General features: G+C 34.5%; 1 protein-coding gene across 1 annotated transcript; it reads right to left on the bottom strand.

Moving 5' to 3' along the window:
* Positions 1–307: 307 nt before the first annotated feature.
* Positions 308–17,158, bottom strand: LOC149081110 (protein LTV1 homolog). The gene is made up of 11 exons (XM_089237898.1): positions 16,990–17,158; positions 14,614–14,653; positions 11,412–11,543; positions 11,156–11,234; positions 10,436–10,577; positions 9,983–10,184; positions 8,175–8,296; positions 6,008–6,147; positions 3,379–3,428; positions 2,343–2,519; positions 308–521 (listed from the first exon to the last, which is right to left on the bottom strand). The coding sequence occupies exons 2-11, from the start codon at positions 14,614–14,616 to the stop codon at positions 414–416; spliced, it is 1,155 nt and encodes a 384-aa protein (XP_089094024.1). The 5' UTR covers positions 14,617–14,653; positions 16,990–17,158; the 3' UTR covers positions 308–413.

The raw sequence follows: 17,158 nt of genomic DNA, 5'->3' as shown, positions 1-17,158 counted from the left end.
ATTTTTACATATATTTATATATATAATAAATATAACAAAAATATTTCGTTTAAATTTAAGTTACTTTTATATCTTATGTATATAATAAATATATAAAAATAAAATCTTAATCTTTAAAATATTTTTCGAATATCTGTTTTTTTCTCTTCACAAAAATTTTCCCTGACTATTATCAAAATGTTTACATGTTTCCCTAACTTTTGCTGAATATTTCATATTTTTCCAAACCATTTTTCATATCCCTGGTTTTCCAGGTCACTAGAAACCTGATTTCTCTTGATAATGAGCACCATGAAACAACACCAAGTAATAAGACATTGTTTATTTTCGACAAATTTACACAGCATAAAAGCTATTTCTTCCAATATTGCAGTAAGTTTTTCACATATACACACCATACAAGATCTTGAAATCTATAACTTGAATCCAACTGTGTTCTGGGCATTCGCTTTTTCAAAAGACTGCTTTTTCTTTTCATTCTTGAAAGCTAACTTAACTTCTTTTTTAAGTTGCCGGCTTTCCTGAAAAACCACCATAAAAGGGAAATTAAAATTTTGTGAAAGGTGCAGTGCAACTACACTAACACGAATATTCAACAAATTGATTATGATCAGCAAGTGCTGACCTTGAGCACAAGGACATCAAAATATTGATCGAGAAACAGCGGAAGTTGGTTACAGATACAGTGAAACTCGTATACATACTGATACCCTCTATAATGATAATTTCCTATATAACAGCACTACTCTCTACTCCTGATGCACTCTTTTCACAGCATTAATGCAGGATGGTAATAAAATAACTTTGCCAATATACAAGCCACTAGCGCCCACAAAAATCAAAGAATGCGAGTGAACTTTGAAAACCATAAATGACGGCACCTATGAGTACAATAAATGCCAGTGCTAGTTGCAGACAAAGAAACATGTGAAAATTACAATGTAAACCACATTAGTGCTGCCCCAGCCAACCCCTTGATGAGATATTTGTCTACTTCCTGCAAATGTGTATATGGTGCTACAAATCTGTTCCAACGACATTCACTGCGTCTATCACTTCACCATGCAACGGTACGGACCTGCGGTGAGTGGAGAAGGACCACCCCATTCATATAAGTGCTATTTATTTAATGCTTACATTTCTAATAATATTTTCATCTGAAATATCAAGCCATGTCATCTGGGGTTGACCAGAAGTCATCGGACGTGGTGCAGCACCACCATTGAAAAACAATGCAGTAAACAACTTAAAGGACCGATTCCCCATGGGTTGAAGTTATGGATTGACATATTGAAACATCAAAACTTGTGGCAAAATGTAAATTTGGTCAAAATTTCTAAGATTTAAAAGTTTAAATTCTGTAAATAAAAGTAAAATGTAATGAGTTCCAAATTTTGACTGTTATTGCATTAGATTGCTTCATGGTAGCCATTAAAAAATCCCAGTTGTGACAAGTGGTCTGTCACACATAAGTGTTATTTGAATTTTTCGAATTTTATTGCTGTGACCATAACTGCAGAGCTTTCTTTTGTTTCATTTTTCACTGCATACTTTGAAACACCTATATCTAGAATTTCATTTACATTTGTTGATTTTTGCGGCAGCTAAGGCCTTTGTATTGGCAAAGTTATTTTATGACCACCCTGTATACTCCATCTATAACGATATATTAGGATGCTTAAAGGATCTCCAGTCCTTCAAGCATTGTTATACAGGCATTTGACTGTGTATCAATGCCTAAATTGGGATGCAAACAACATGTAAAGCTAAAGACTAGCACATTCTAACTTTACGAAAGCAAACTTTTGTACAATTTCAGTTAAACTTGGAGGGGAAAAGTTCAGAAATTTCTACTACTTTTGTAACATTTGAATCATTTTGCATAATGTGGTTTGATTTGGTATTTCATAAAAAGGGGATTGTATGTGAAGAAACACTTACTACAGTCGACATTCAATTTCACACACCTCCAATTTATAAACAAGTCCTCTGGTCTCACACAACACACCATTTCAAAGTGGTGGTTGTTTTTTTTTTTTGTCCACCACACACACAAAGGAAAGAGATTTTCTGAATATTAATGCAGAGACCAACTTTGAAAAGAAATGCTCTCCAGCGAACACTACCAACTTTTCTTTCCAAATTTTGTGTCTGCACATAAATATAGAAAAAAAATTTCTTTCCTTAATGAAAAAAGATAATTTATATGCCATTTCTTTGCAAATCTTTCTGATTTACAAACTTTCAACGTTATGAACTAATGCTCAGATGAGTTTGCAAAAACGAGCACCGACTGTATTTACTCAATAAGCAACATCTAAAGAAGTTTATATATTACTTACTTTTCTTGCAGATTTCACCAACTGTTTTCTTTCCTTCCGCTCTTCCGGTGTCTCGTCTTTGTGCCTGCATGAGTTCATTGCTGCTAGTTTGCGTAAATCATTTCTTTTATCTGTTTCACCTATGTCTTGTGCCTTTGATGAACTTCTAACAGTAGAGTTTGACGATGTTCTTTGCCTCTGGAAAATTTGTGAAAAACAAAAACTATGAAAATAATGATTATAAATAATCTGTTTTGACAAAAATGTAAGATGTGACAAGAGATTTACAAAAAAAATTACAGATGGAAAAATCACGGCTGGGAAAATTCACAGATATACAATTCACTGACGACAGTTCATCACCAGTGAATGAGTGACCAATGATTGAGTGAGTAGTGAGTGACACAAAATGAGCTAGCATATAAGCTAGTGTACGAGTGACTCATTCACTTGCTCATTTATTAACTCTCTGACTGTAACCTGCTCACTCACTAAATGTCTGATTCACTTGATTCACATGATCACTCACCTGTTCATCCACTCACTCACTCTACGTCACTTTGCCTATGAATTTTCTTTCCGGTGAAGGTGGTGAGTGGCGGTTAGATTTGGATGGTGCATTTCCCACACATAGCTACCAGGACGTAAAGATGGCGCTCACCAGACATTAGCAATTTAATGTTCACTATGGCCAATCAGAATATACAGCGCCTGATGACCGGCTGGAAAAGTATAAGCATGTACACGCTGCAATCATAAGTTGGTTCATGTATAAAAGTCTTGGATTTCCAATTAAAAAACAAATCTTTGAATTCAGTATCAAGATATGACACCTCCAGACGATTCCAACTGCTGGTAGTGTCGAAACGTTGAGTAAAATTAACTCGTACCCAAGACAGTTTTTTTGCCTAAAGAACTTTTCCGATTGGCAACGGCCACGAAAACCTTATCAGATATATAAGTTGTTTTTTCATGCAAGCTTGAGGAAAGGGGTTTTTACCTGGTTAAGGACCTCTAGCTAAAAAGACATACTCTCCTGTTTCATACAATCACTTACCTCCACTGGAATTACAGCTGGCTGATTATACATACTACTCGTACATGAACCTGTGGAAATCCAAATAGATCATATTTACTCTATTATCATTTTTAATTACTTGAAAATAATTACTACATGCAAATAAGTAGAAAAGCCACATAATTTCATTGAAATAAGACCAAAAAATTTTTAATATTCTGCAGGAATTTTGATATCCTAATTCAAGCATGCTCCATAAATCAAGTTCAGGGGAGTTTAAAGGTCTTTAACACTAGAACAGGAATTTCAAACTACCTAGAACGATGATTCTTAGCATGGGGCATTTTGATTTTTATGTGGGGGGGGGGGGGCAGCGGTGCACACAAATTGAGAACGAGTTCTTTCATTAATTAAGGCTTGAAAATTTTTATAACTCCTACCATTTTTATATGTTTAAATTTTTAAACAATTTATAGATGACTAGATTATTTCCTCTTTGGGTCAAGGGGTTTGACCAGGAGTTCTTAATGTTTTCTGTTTCACGGACAACTAGTGAAGTAAGATTATAAAGTCTATGAATCCCCCTATGCCAATAAAAATAAGAAAAATGAAAGCCACTGACCTCTTTGCAAAATGATAAAAATGATATTCTGTATATAGCAATATAAAAGCAATGAGTCAATTGTTTAATATTCCAAAAGCTCACTGACTCCCTGGTGTATCTCCAATGACCCATGGTTAAGAACCAGTGCTTTTAACCAAGTAAATGAGCTTTTTGACCCTCAAAGTGAATAGGAACTTACTTTTTAATAACAAGAATTACAAGTAACGGGAGAAGAGATGGAACTAGGGTGGGGGTAAAGCTCCCGGGTTGAAAAATTTAAGAATGCAAAGCAAAAGATGAATTTAAGATTTAAATTAAGCACTGAATGCGTTAATTTTGCCAAAAGCATAACACTCATTAGTAAAGCAATGAAATTTCATAATTTCTGACAAAAATTTCTTTTACCCGCAATTTTAATTTTGTGTGTGTGTGTGCCACTTAAGACCCAGATTCTCTGCTAACCAATTGTAGAATATTTTTTTTTTGCTCAGTCGAAAGCATATGTGTGAAATAAGCCCACTAGGTTGGGATCTTTGGTGAGATTCCGGGGCTCTGCAGCGAATTTGTAGTGTGAAGAGACAAAAAATAAGAATTGTCTCACCTCTAGGCTGGAGCCTTGTCCATGGGTAAAATAGTGAAAAATAAAGATTTTTTCGTTGTGCAACATTGAATGCAATACAGTAGAAGTGCAAAAATCCATAAAAATGCTAAATGAATTAAATAAAGTAGGACGACAAGCTTTTTTTAAAAGTGTATCTTTGAATGGTATCAAACAAGTGCTGGTGAAAAACAATCATCATAATAGAACATTAGTATCCCCTGCCTGTATCTATGCGATTAATATAGAAAAATATGGATTTTTTGGGCGGATTGCTTATAGTACGATATGACCCATTTTCCTGGACATTGCAGCATTTTCCCCAAATTTTGGCTGCCTCCCCCGACTTTTTTTATGCAAAGATATATTGTTTTATCAACAAAGCTTATCTGAGTTTTTGTTCTCTACTGAAATTAAGGATAAAAACTATTTTGCCAACTTATAAATTATGTTATGATAATTGTGACTTTTAATTTGAATATTTTATATCAGTATATATTTAATATTAGTATCTCACCTATTTGCAATATTGAACTAGTGTTTCTCAAAGTGGGCAACATTTCCTGCTGGATAGAGATAGAATAGCCCAGGGGAGTGGTAGAAGCTATGGGCTTAGTATAGGATCTTAACGGTTGCCTTGAGTTAGGAGGGTGATGAGGGCAAACAATTTTTGAAGAAAGAGGGCAATGGAACAAAGTTTAGGACAATATGTGTTGTACCTATCTTAGAATCTATTTTAATCTACTCTTCACTGATTTACAGTAGAGCTTCAATTTCTGCCATCTGTGATTTGGGTAATAATTGGCAACTTTGCTCTTTTTTTGGCATTACATTTTATGAGAATTGGCAGTTTCCCATATTTGAAATCCCAATTTCCCACATTTTTCTTGAGGAAACATGGTTAACCTAGTAAATGAGCTTTTTGACCCTCAAAGTGAATAGGAACTTACTTTTTAATAACAAGAATTACAAGTAACGGGAGAAGAGATGGAACTAGGGTGGGGGTAAAGCTCCCGGGTTGAAAAATTTAAGAATGCAAAGCAAAAGATGAATTTAAGATTTAAATTAAGCACTGAATGAGTTAATTTTGCCAAAAGCATAACACTCATTAGTAAAGCAATGAAATTTCATAATTTCTGACAAAAATTTCTTTTACCCGCAATTTTAATTTTGTGTGTGTGTGTGTGCCACTTAAGACCCAGATTCTCTGCTAACCAATTGTAGAATATTTTTTTTTTGCTCAGTCATATGTGTGAAATAAGCCCACTAGGTTGGGATCGGTTTTGATTTATTTTTTGGTTTTGATTTATGGATTTTATGATTGCAAGGACAGAGTTTTGGAGATTTTTTTCATTTTTGCAAAGCAACAATTTGAGGAACTTTAAATAAAGATACAAATCGGAATAATCTGGTTTCCAATCGGAATATTTTAATAAGGCTGCAAAATTGGAAGGCAATCAACTCACCTGCAATGCTAATGCTGTCTGCAGATGTTTTTTTCCTCACAACAATAGTCACAAGATCTTCAGCTTTCTCATCAGCGATGACTGCTTTCTCCAAAATTTTATCCTTCAGATCTTCCTCACATTTCTCGGGCAAGAATGAACTGATAGAAACCAAAAGAAAAACATTACACAATAATAATCATTTTTTTTATTGAAATAATGAGGGTACTGTGATACTGTTAAAAAAATATTGATTTTAAAACAAACTAAACATGAAAAGAGCTTATGCAACTGGGCCATGATTCTTGAATTTAATTCACATTCATTGTTTTTTGCTGTCACTAGGGGACTTGCACATTGTATACAGGGAGGTTATAAAGTAACTTGCCCAGAGTGCAAAGTTCAATTCTTTATTGTCTGTTATCATTTGAAATGATGGCTATGGAAGAATAATTTTGATTAAAAAGTATCCACATAACTTGTCCATGTCATTTATTATACTAGGAGGACCATACATCAGGGTTCATACTCATTTTCATGAAAAAAATTTCCTTAACTTTTTCATTCAAATTTAAAACTTCCAGGTAATTTTTAATTGAAAATTTAATATAAAATAAGTATAATTAACAAAAAATAATAATTTTATTAATTATAAAATAATATTAATTAGTTATCACAAACATGATGAGCATCATAATCATATATTATTAATTATTAAATTTTTTTACATACACATTTATGCTTTTCAAATAACCTAATAGTATAAATGAAACAATCAAGGAATACAAGATTTCCTTTCTCTGTAATATGACTGTCTGGAAACATTACCTTAAAAAAATTTCTCCAAAATCATTGAATCCCTCATAGGACAAGTGGGACATCACTAATTTCAATGCCTACGAGATTTAAGCCTTCACCATTGTTTCCTTTGTGACATAATTAGTCAAAGAAGTAGTTGGTTTCACTGCATCATGATTTTTCGCAGTTGGCTTCTACACTCCGCACTCACGTTAGAGCTAAACTGAAAAGTTTAGTAATCTCTAGGATTGTTTACAAAATTGTTCTGATTTCACGTGCTTGACAATAGCTGGAAATACTATGATACCTATGTTAATCAAATACCATGTTGCTCAAATTGAACGTTTTGCTGCAAAGCTAACACCATCATTTTTGACTGCTTCAATCCAATCAGCACACTGAAAATTCAGGTTTTTATCTGCCCATTCTAGACTGAAAACAGTTTTCTTACCATACATAGTTTTCAAATAAAAAATATACAAGCAGAAATCATAATACACACATGCTTCATCAGCATTGCTCACTGGTCACCTTATGAAATTATCGTGATTGAGCTTTCCTCTAGATATTTTATGCATGGCTTTCTACAATGCACAGTTACTATAAGGTCGCAGCAACACACTCTTCCATACGGACTTACAAAATTCTCACTCTTCCTCGACAGTTTCTATGGTTTCTTGTGTTCGATTGTTAGTTTTACGGATTATCAATTTTACATGTTATAAGTTCTCAATTTCCCTTTTTGAAGAAATTTTTACAAATTTTTTTTTTTTGCTTTTGATCAGCAGATAATTGTAACTATTTTCCAAGTCAATTGTCAGAAATTTCCAGGTTTTGAAACAAAAACGGTCTATTTTCCAACTTTTTTTAGTAAAAGTTTTTGCCGATACATACATTGGGATACAAAATTTGGTTTTCAATCTAGTCTTCCCTTTCCTAAAAATTCTGATTATAGAATTGTTGTCCTGTACTTATGATGAGCCTAAGCGGAGATAGGCTGGAGAGGTATGATGATGATTATGCAAGGGCTGGGGAAGGGGCATAATGATGCCGATTTATATATATGGATTTACATTAGATCAATTGGCTTCATCATTGACTCTGGGAGCATTGCCTCTCCCTATTTCCACCCATGCCTATGAGAAAAAAGTTTTGTTTATAATTTGAAAATTAGTGGAAATATTTATGTGCACAACTGATAAGGTTTTTCTAAGGATGTAGTTGACTTTTGATTTTTACAATATATAACAATAAATCCTTTATAATACATTTTTCCAATCTCTTGAGTAGTGTTAGAGTTTCACGGTACTCTAACACTACTCAAGTAATTTTTGATATACCGGGTATATCAAAAATTTAATTTCATCATCCAAAACATTTTATTACTCACTTTTTCTTATCTTTTCTAAGCAAAAACTCTTCCATTGTGTGATTTTCTGCCATCACACCTTTGCCATCTATATCTTCATCGTCAAGGGCACCAATTTGGTCATCATCATATTCCTCAAGTAGCTTTAACAAGAACAAAAAAATTCCCAATCAGACCACAAAATCTAACAAGCTGAGCAAAATCACGTAGAGCAGTGTTTCTCAACCTTTCTGAACCCAGGGATCAGTAAAAGGTCTGAAACAATTCGATGGACCTCTTGTGTCCCGCATTACGGACATTTTTATATTTTTAGTTGTTCTGAGTTTCTTCTTGCAAATTTGTCCAGTTTTTCAATGATGTTTATTTAAATTTATAATGTTCACTAAAATCGTTAATAAACAGTATTTTCATAACTCATGATGATTTTTGGTGTAAATACAAATATTCACATTGTCAAGTTAAACTGTTTTTCCTCAATTTTTTAGCAATTATAACTACAATTGGGGATTTCGCTGTGTTATGGCAAAGTTTATAAAAAGAGTTGATGTCCTGTATTTTACAGTAATCGAGTCCTGTTGAATGTTTTTTCCTGTTAAATTTTAGTTTATTGCAATTTGTAGCAACCTTTTATTTCTACACCCTTCACCACTTTTTGCAGTAATTAGCAAATTTGTCGTGAGTTGCATTATAAAAATGCTGCTTATTAACGATTTTAGTGAACATTGTAAATAAACATCATTGAAAAAACGGGACAAATTTATAAGAAACTCACAACAGCAAGTTTTTGGGCCTCAAATTAATGATACCTCGTGTTTAAGATCATAATTTTTCGCATTTTCCTTGATAAAGTAAAATGAACCTAAGTATGAAGGTACAATTTTTATTTGTGAATCCATATGGATATTGCTATAATATCAATTACAGAAATAGATTAATTTTCCATCCAGTTAGAATTAAATGATCAAGTCTGCCTGTGGACACCCTACGCCATTGTCACAGACCACCTCTGGTCCGCGAACCATAGGTTAAGAAACACTGACGTAGAGAATGAGATAAAATAATATAAACACCTTTGACACAAAATCTTAATCAGTAGAAAGTTGAACCGAAATGTAGCAATTATGTTACATGTTTTGACATGAATACGTCTTTTAAATCATCTGATGACACTGGGAGCATTCTAAAAAGGTACATAACAAAATAATTTAACACTCATATCTCAGGAAGTATTCAGAATATATGTGTTTTTTATGTCTGCTGATAAATCTTGTTAAGACAAATCCAATAAGACCACTGTGGTTTTATTGCCTCTTTCAGTTTTGGTGAAAGGCTCACAGCCCGCTTTCATAATGAAAGTTGTACGCTATATCTCAAAATATTTGCAATGTAAATAGAAGCCAGTGGTGCCATCTGATAGGCATTGGTAAACAAATCCAATGACGCTACTCTGGTTTCAATACCTCTTCCAGTCTGGGCACCAGGCTTGTGACCCACTTTCGTAACAAAATTGTTCTATGCTATATTGTGAGAGGTTTGTAACACAAGTAAAGCCAATGGTATGTCATCTGTCAGCTAATTAAAGACAACTTGGATGATACCAATTTCATTAAGTCAGTACCTATCACGTGGTTTAAGGCACAAAGAATGTATTCATGTCAAAATTTATGGTCCTGCTTATTACAAAGCCTATATATACCCCCTTTTTTGATATAACGACTGTTGGATATGACGTCAGTTTTCAGCAGAATGATGGGGGTTGTTATAACGAGAGCTGACTGTTTCATGCTTACAAATTTAAAAAAAAATGTTAATTAGGTTTGGTGAACAACCTTTTCAAACTTGTCGTTTAGCAGCTTAACATCCTCTGTACAGTTAGAAATGGCTGATGTCATTGAATACTGAGTTGTCCTTGATTTTGGTCCCTTTTTAAAAGCAAAACTTTCATCATCAGAGAAAGCTCCACTGAAATCAGAACATATACTCCTGTCATCGTCACCATCCTCAAATTCCTTTTTATCATACTTGAATCTTCTACAAGTAAAAAGATAAAATTGTTATGGAAAGTAGAAATACTTTAAATTTTCGTTAATGAGTCAATTGCATTTGTATTATCAAATTAATAGAAACAAATAAAAAATTTTTTAATTCCCATGTGATAGCGAAAACAAACTTGAGAAATTCAAGCTACTTTTTGCATTTCATACATCTGGAATATGATAGAGGCTGAAACTTGTCAGAACAATTCAATTGAACACAGAAAGAATTCAGAAAATTATAACCACCTGGAAAACTTTTTTTCTAGTGATGATGCACCAGCATTTGCTTTTTCTATAAAATCATCTTCAAGTGCATTATCAGGGTCTTCAAAATCAAAATCATCATCGAGACAAGCCACAACATCAGGATCCCAATCTGGTCTTGGACCTGAATCAAAAAATATATACACAGTTACTGATCAATTTTCACAAACCACCACATTCAAACGAACTAATCTTCTGATCAACATTTTTTTAAACGTCCCCTTCCCAAAGTAGAGTGTTTTGCATTGTTCAACAATGAAACCTAATCTGAATGAAAATGTTCTGTGGTAAAAGTTCCCATTTTTTGTGTTTCTTACACAGAATTTATTTTCTTAAAAGTCTTCCCAAGAATGTTCTGCAGCAGCACTTGGTGTTCTGTGATGTACCTCAGTTTTGAGCATATTATGTTTGGGGTGAATGCCTTTCACATTTACAAACTTTGGATTTTGTGAACTTTATTATTGGACTTTTTTTTAAGTTCAATTTGAGTCACTGAAAACGATTGTCAACAACATTAAGTTTGAACTGAAAATAACAATCACACTAATATAATTTTTCTTTTAATTTATGTAAACAGATAAGTACACAGTATTTCTAAGACGAGAAATACTGTGAAGTATTTCTCGACTGAAAGAAATACTACAGAAATACTGACAAGAAATACAATTTTTCTTGCTTTCACTTTAACTTTTATTTCCTCACCTTTAGATGGAAACACTCGTTCTGCTGATGCTTGGGGCTTTCCAGTATTTTCTTCAAATATTGATCGGAGCTTTGATGGCTATGAAAGGAATTCAAAAGAATCAATTTCAGATTTTAATGAATTACATCATGTATACTGCTGTAAACTTTATATAGAAACAGAACATTCAGATCATGGTGCACAAACTTTGGGCTGCAGGCCAATCAGTGGCAATACAACAAATTGTAATAAAATTAGTGAAGTTGTAAAACTCACTGCTTTGTGTTTCTTGTTAGGGACTAACACAAAAGTGTATTTAGGTTTGTCTTCTTCAAACTGGTCTGGGCCAGTCTCTCTGGGCACCAAACGGTAAGTCACAGACTTGCTCTTGTCAAAAAACTTCTTGCCCTATTTAGAAAATATGGAAGGAGGAAAAATTATTAAGAAACAAATTCAAGCATCACAAAACTTCACAACCATAAAGACTTTGAAAAAAAGTATAGGTATATTCATACAATGGATAGCATTTTAAACTATAGTAAAACATGGTAAGTTGACTACATGGCTACCCCTTTGTAAGTTAACCAGAAAACATAGCACTTTGTCAACTTACACAGGTTTTAACTGTACAAACAAAAAGCTAAAAAATCGCTGGAATATTCAAACTTTCCAGTTTGTTATATTGTGATCGAGATACTCAATCCACTTCTGTGGTGGACATTCTTACTACAGGTTACACTAAACAAAAGTCAAGAAAACCTCCTCGAAAGACACTGATTCACTGCCAAATCTGTATTGCTGTAAGGACAAATGAAGCATCAATGGTGGTATGAAATGGAGGTTTTTGATTGGCTGTGTGGGGTTCAGAGGCTTCAAATTTGAATGGGAAATCAGAGTTATGAAGGAATTCTCTTTATTGTCTTTTTTACTACTGGGTGCATGTTTTACTCAAATGCAGTCCTTCCTATTGGAATTTTCTTTGTGTTTGTAAATTATGTATTGCTTTGTAGTTCAGGTAGGAGTGGAAATACATTTCAGAAGTCTTTGTCTAGGAACTAGATATTGTAGTCTTTAGGGGAAGGCATGTTTGAAGTGACAGCAGATTTTTCCATTTGCCCCAGGAGACAGTGGCATTGATGTTCAGAGATGTGGATACATAGGAACAGGGGATCCTGTATACTAGTGTTTCGCAACTGCTGGGCTGCGGCCTGGTTAGAACAAGGTCGACAACATATTTAACACTTAAGTTGTAGTTGTTTGTTTAATGACTTCATTTTTGTGATGTTTCCATAAATTATGAAATCATGCAATGCTAATTAAGTTATCATTTTGCTCTGAATGGCTGTTATTTCCATTCTTTGAGCAAATTTCTCATGGTTGGATGAGTACAGCATTTCCTTTTTAAGTGTTTTCCCCTTCACAATATAAAATTCCATTGCTTTCGGGAATATTTTCAAATCATTCTCATCAGTAGCTCTCATTTTACACTGTTTTGAAATTGGAACTTTGGTCATAATTATCCTACAAATCATCACTAATTAGTGTATACTAATTATGCTTCATTAAACTAATTGTATTTACCTTTCTTTCTTTTTCACTGAGCACAACTCCTATCCCCATGGGCAATTTACTACTGAGTGAGTTGCACCGGAAGTGTGAGTGCTTGTACCTAGGGTTACTGGATTTGAAAACTGAGAAAAAAATTCCAGGAAAAGAAAAACAATTCTCGAAACCTGAAAAGGACAAAAGGGTAAATTTTCCAAAACGTGCAAGGACGTCTAGTAACCCTACCTGTACCTAACAGTCAGAGTGCATTTATAGTGTTGTGTCTGACTTTTTCAGTGTGAAGTGTGATGACAATATTTGTAAAATTGTAGGCTTGTTGCTCTCTCTGGTGAGACTAACAGGGAGATCAATTTGCATTCGCGCCTTGAAGTTGGGAACCCCAAAGCAGAAATGTGCCAAAATCTGCAACATACGTCGCAGAACAATTACCGCTCCTGCAAAACAGTTTGGAAGAATTTTAAGAAAAAGTGCAAAAAGAAAAAAACAATGTTACATGTATGGGGATTTTTACCACAGAACATTTCCAGTCAGCTGAGGGCTCGTCGCAGAACAGTGCTAAACATTCCGCTTTGGGGGTTGAGAGTCACAGAAAACCAACTACAGAAGATCACCACTGTGGCAACCGTGGGGTTTGAACCTGGGTCCTCATGATGCAAGTCTGTCACTATGACCACTTGACCAAGACAGTGTATTAATTCCTTCTAGAGGTTGAATTTTGAGAAAAATCCCTACTTAGTAAATCAAAGTGGGCAATGGAAAAGTCCAGCAGGGGGGGGGGGGGACCAGAAACAAGTATAACATCAGATCCTATGGGTTTGCTTGAGTGGGGGGGGGGGAATGGGAGAAAAAAATTCTGAAGGGGGCAATGGAACAAAAAGTCTGGGAAACTATGCTTTACTCAGTGATTCCCAATGTGGGCGTCAACACCCGCTCGGGGGCAATGGAATGTTCCAGGGGGACGGTAGAAGCTACAGGTATAACATAGGATCCTATGGATTAGATTGCATTGGGGGCAATGGGAGAAAAACATTTCTGAAGAAGGGGCAATGGGACAAAAAAGGTTGGGAAACTATATATATATGCTCTACATCATAGTTTTCCAAACTTTTTGTTCCATCGCCCCCCCCCCCCCACATTTACAGAAACGTTTTTCTCATTGTCCCCCAACTCAAATGAACCCATAGGATCCTATGTTATAATCAAAGCTTCTATCGCCCCCCTGGACCATTCCATTGCCCACTTTGGAAAACACTGCTCTACATCATAAAATAAAACTACTGACCGAATTTCATATTTCTAGCTTCAGCTGTTTTAGCTCGGTGACGATGAATCAGTCAGTCAGGACATGTTATTTTGTGTGTGTAGGAATTGGAATTTTGGAAACATTGGAATTTTCTCAAACACAAAATAATTCCTTTAGTTAAGTCATAAAATAATTGAATCACAAAAGTTAGCTTTTGTTAAAATGTAAAAAATAGATTAATTAATATGGGCGAATTGTGTTAACTGCATTTATAAACATTTTATTTTAATTAATTATTAGAAGTTTGAATTATTTTTCAAAAATTCTATTGTTTTTAATGTAAATGTTATTTAAACACAGAAATCAGTTTAAACCGGTTTGGTTTTTTTTTACCAACCCTGACAGGAGATAAGCTGGGCTCAAACTCCTGTTCACTTGTGGTTCCATTATTTCATTATTATTTATGAGTTGTCATTACAACTGACAATATTTATGTCACTCAGTAAGAACTATTTCCCAGTTTTTTAAAAATGTCATTAAAAATGCATCTTTAGTAACAAAATAATTTTAAAATGATACATGTTTCAAACAAAACATTGAGTGATAAGATTCAGCACCAAGAATTCAGTGCAATAAGTATTTGAATAAGAAAGAGTGAAAGTTGCTCACCATGGTGAGTGGCTACAATACACTTGCAAGGAACAAAGAACTGAAATTTCAAATAAAATATTTAAAGGTAAGTTTCTCTCTCACAGAATAATTTTTTTACATATATGAATTAATAATTGCAATAACAACTAAGTAAAAACACATTTCTATTATTCATCTTGAACAGGCATAAATACAACAGCAAACAAACTGAACACAGGGCTTGACTATAATCCCTGATTGCCATAATCAGAACCACAACAAGGTGAGAGCAGTTGGGTCTGGTGCCCTAGACTGGGGGGACTCAAATTTCACCCTTTAACCTCTCGTTCAACATTACAAGGAGTTGTTAAAAATTTTATGGGCCCTAAAACAGCATAGGCTATATTCACTGACAAATATCTTTGACCTTAGTTGCAAAAGGTCTATCGATTTTTGCTTTTCCTAGGCACACCCCCTCCCAACAAAAAAAAATTGGGTCCTGGACATGAGCACAAATTTAATGTAAATATTGAGAAATCTCAAACCCAATATTTCTATCATAGCTTTTATGAAGCAAATATTGGAATGGAGGGGGTGTACTCTGTCCATAGGCCCAAATTTATGCCTGTTTCTGTATATGAGTAATCTGCTATCCACTACTTTGTATTAATAATTTCTTGTTTTACAATTTTCTGAACTCGATCTTAGGCACATCACTAGCATAATATATTATAATTCTATCACCTTTCTCTCTCTCTCATCAGCATACAAAATGAAGGAGGAGGGATATTTTAATTCAAACACCATTTTTTTCATTCTGTTTAAAAAATGAGACAAAGGATTCCACTCTCTGTACCTTTCTGCAGCTGAAAGACAAGTTTTAAATTCTAGTCAAACAAGGTTGGACCAAGATCTCAGTCCTGCGCTGGCGATGTGTTAAAATATAATGGGAAGAAAAAAAATATAATCTAAATAGCATTGATTTTCTAAATACATAGATTTACTTATGTATTTCTCTTAAGACAGAGTACAACAATGCAACCACGTCGTTAGAAAACATACTGTTTGCATAAATGCAGTTTTAAGGAGTAAATGTTGGAGGATTTTTGGGTTGGGCAAAATCAAACAACCCTGCTAATGTATCCTATTTCTTATACAGTGTACTCATAGTCTTGATCCATTCATTGGAACTTTTTCACTCTTTCAGTAACTAAATTTGTTATTACCGTCATAGTATGTCATATATATTATTATTCTTCATCATGCTGATGAAGAATAAGTGCCACTTTAGTCATGAATTAATTTCAGTTTCTCGGTCAGGAAAACAAATTAGGGTCTTAGGACGCATGTCATCTAACAATAATTTTAACATTCATCATTGGTTGAACTCCATCTAACTAACGAAAATCAAATCACAGTAGATTCCATTTGTGACGTTTTCAAAAAAAAACCTGCGTAAGCAGGAAAATGCTTCAAACGGGAAAATCTCAATGAGTATTAGTAAAGGCAGCAGATACATATACAGAGCCGGATATTTATTCGGTATACAACAGAAGGCTTAGCAACATCACACTCTTTGCCAGACCTTTTGAAATCACGTGACACCAGACATTTGTTTGATGTACGGCAGATTTCATTAAGTCTCCGGCTTAGCTTATGAACACAAGCTTGCCATACCCTTTGAAAATAAATAAAACAAATAATTAGTGCATCTACATAAAATTATTGAGATGCAATTTCACTTTTACCATGAGGGCATGTGGGGGGGGGCAGTGTGTGCTCTCTACTCACTGATAAACCACCCATACAAGTCATTGAAAATGAACCAATTGTCATGATGACTCACGCTACGGCCCCTATTTTTCTGAAACCCTACCACGCAAATTTACTCCTTTTTAATTTACGCGAAAATTACTCCAAATTTACGCGCATACTCCTCGAAAATTTCAACTATATCTCCTTATTGTGAGGTCCCCACTTCTCTTGAGGCACGTATGGGCCCCCATGTGTAACGACGGCACTGCCTTTGTCGGACCTCTCTAGGGCCACAACTAGATGCTTGGTCAGCTGGGGCAAGCATGCATTTTGGCGCTCCCTTGTAATCTCGAAGGAGAGGTTAAAGGGTGAAATTTACGCCACCTCTACTCCCTACACGTATCCACAGGGATAAGTAAAAGTTAGGACAACGAAAATAAATCGTACTAAGAGGGAAACGTTCTAAGTGGAAACGCTATAAGCGAAAGATCCACCGCACAATATAAATACAATATTTCATAAACTGAATCACCAATTGAATAAAAGATGATAAATTAGTACAGAAATAACATTTTCACAGCACATAATATAAGTTTTCAACAATTAACAGAGATGCTTATGAACAACGTCTAATATTATATTTGCAACATGATTCAATACTTGGCTTTTTATTTCAAAAACGTTCCGTTAATGCTTCCTCCAACAGCTCGATGAAAATTGTCTTTACTTTCACGTGTATCTCAAATAAACATACAATTGTTTATCATCTACCACCACCACATTGCACGGCATCTACGAGCGACGTGTTCGTTACTTCTTCTCTGGTCTT

This window comes from Pholcus phalangioides, unplaced genomic scaffold, assembly GCF_987345545.1.
Source record: "Pholcus phalangioides strain wild (caught in Gottingen) unplaced genomic scaffold, Ppha-v1.0 ptg000010l_1, whole genome shotgun sequence".
Lineage (NCBI taxonomy): Eukaryota > Metazoa > Arthropoda > Arachnida > Araneae > Pholcidae > Pholcus > Pholcus phalangioides.
Note: the sequence above shows the minus strand (reverse complement) of the source record. Positions and strands in the feature narration are given on the sequence as shown.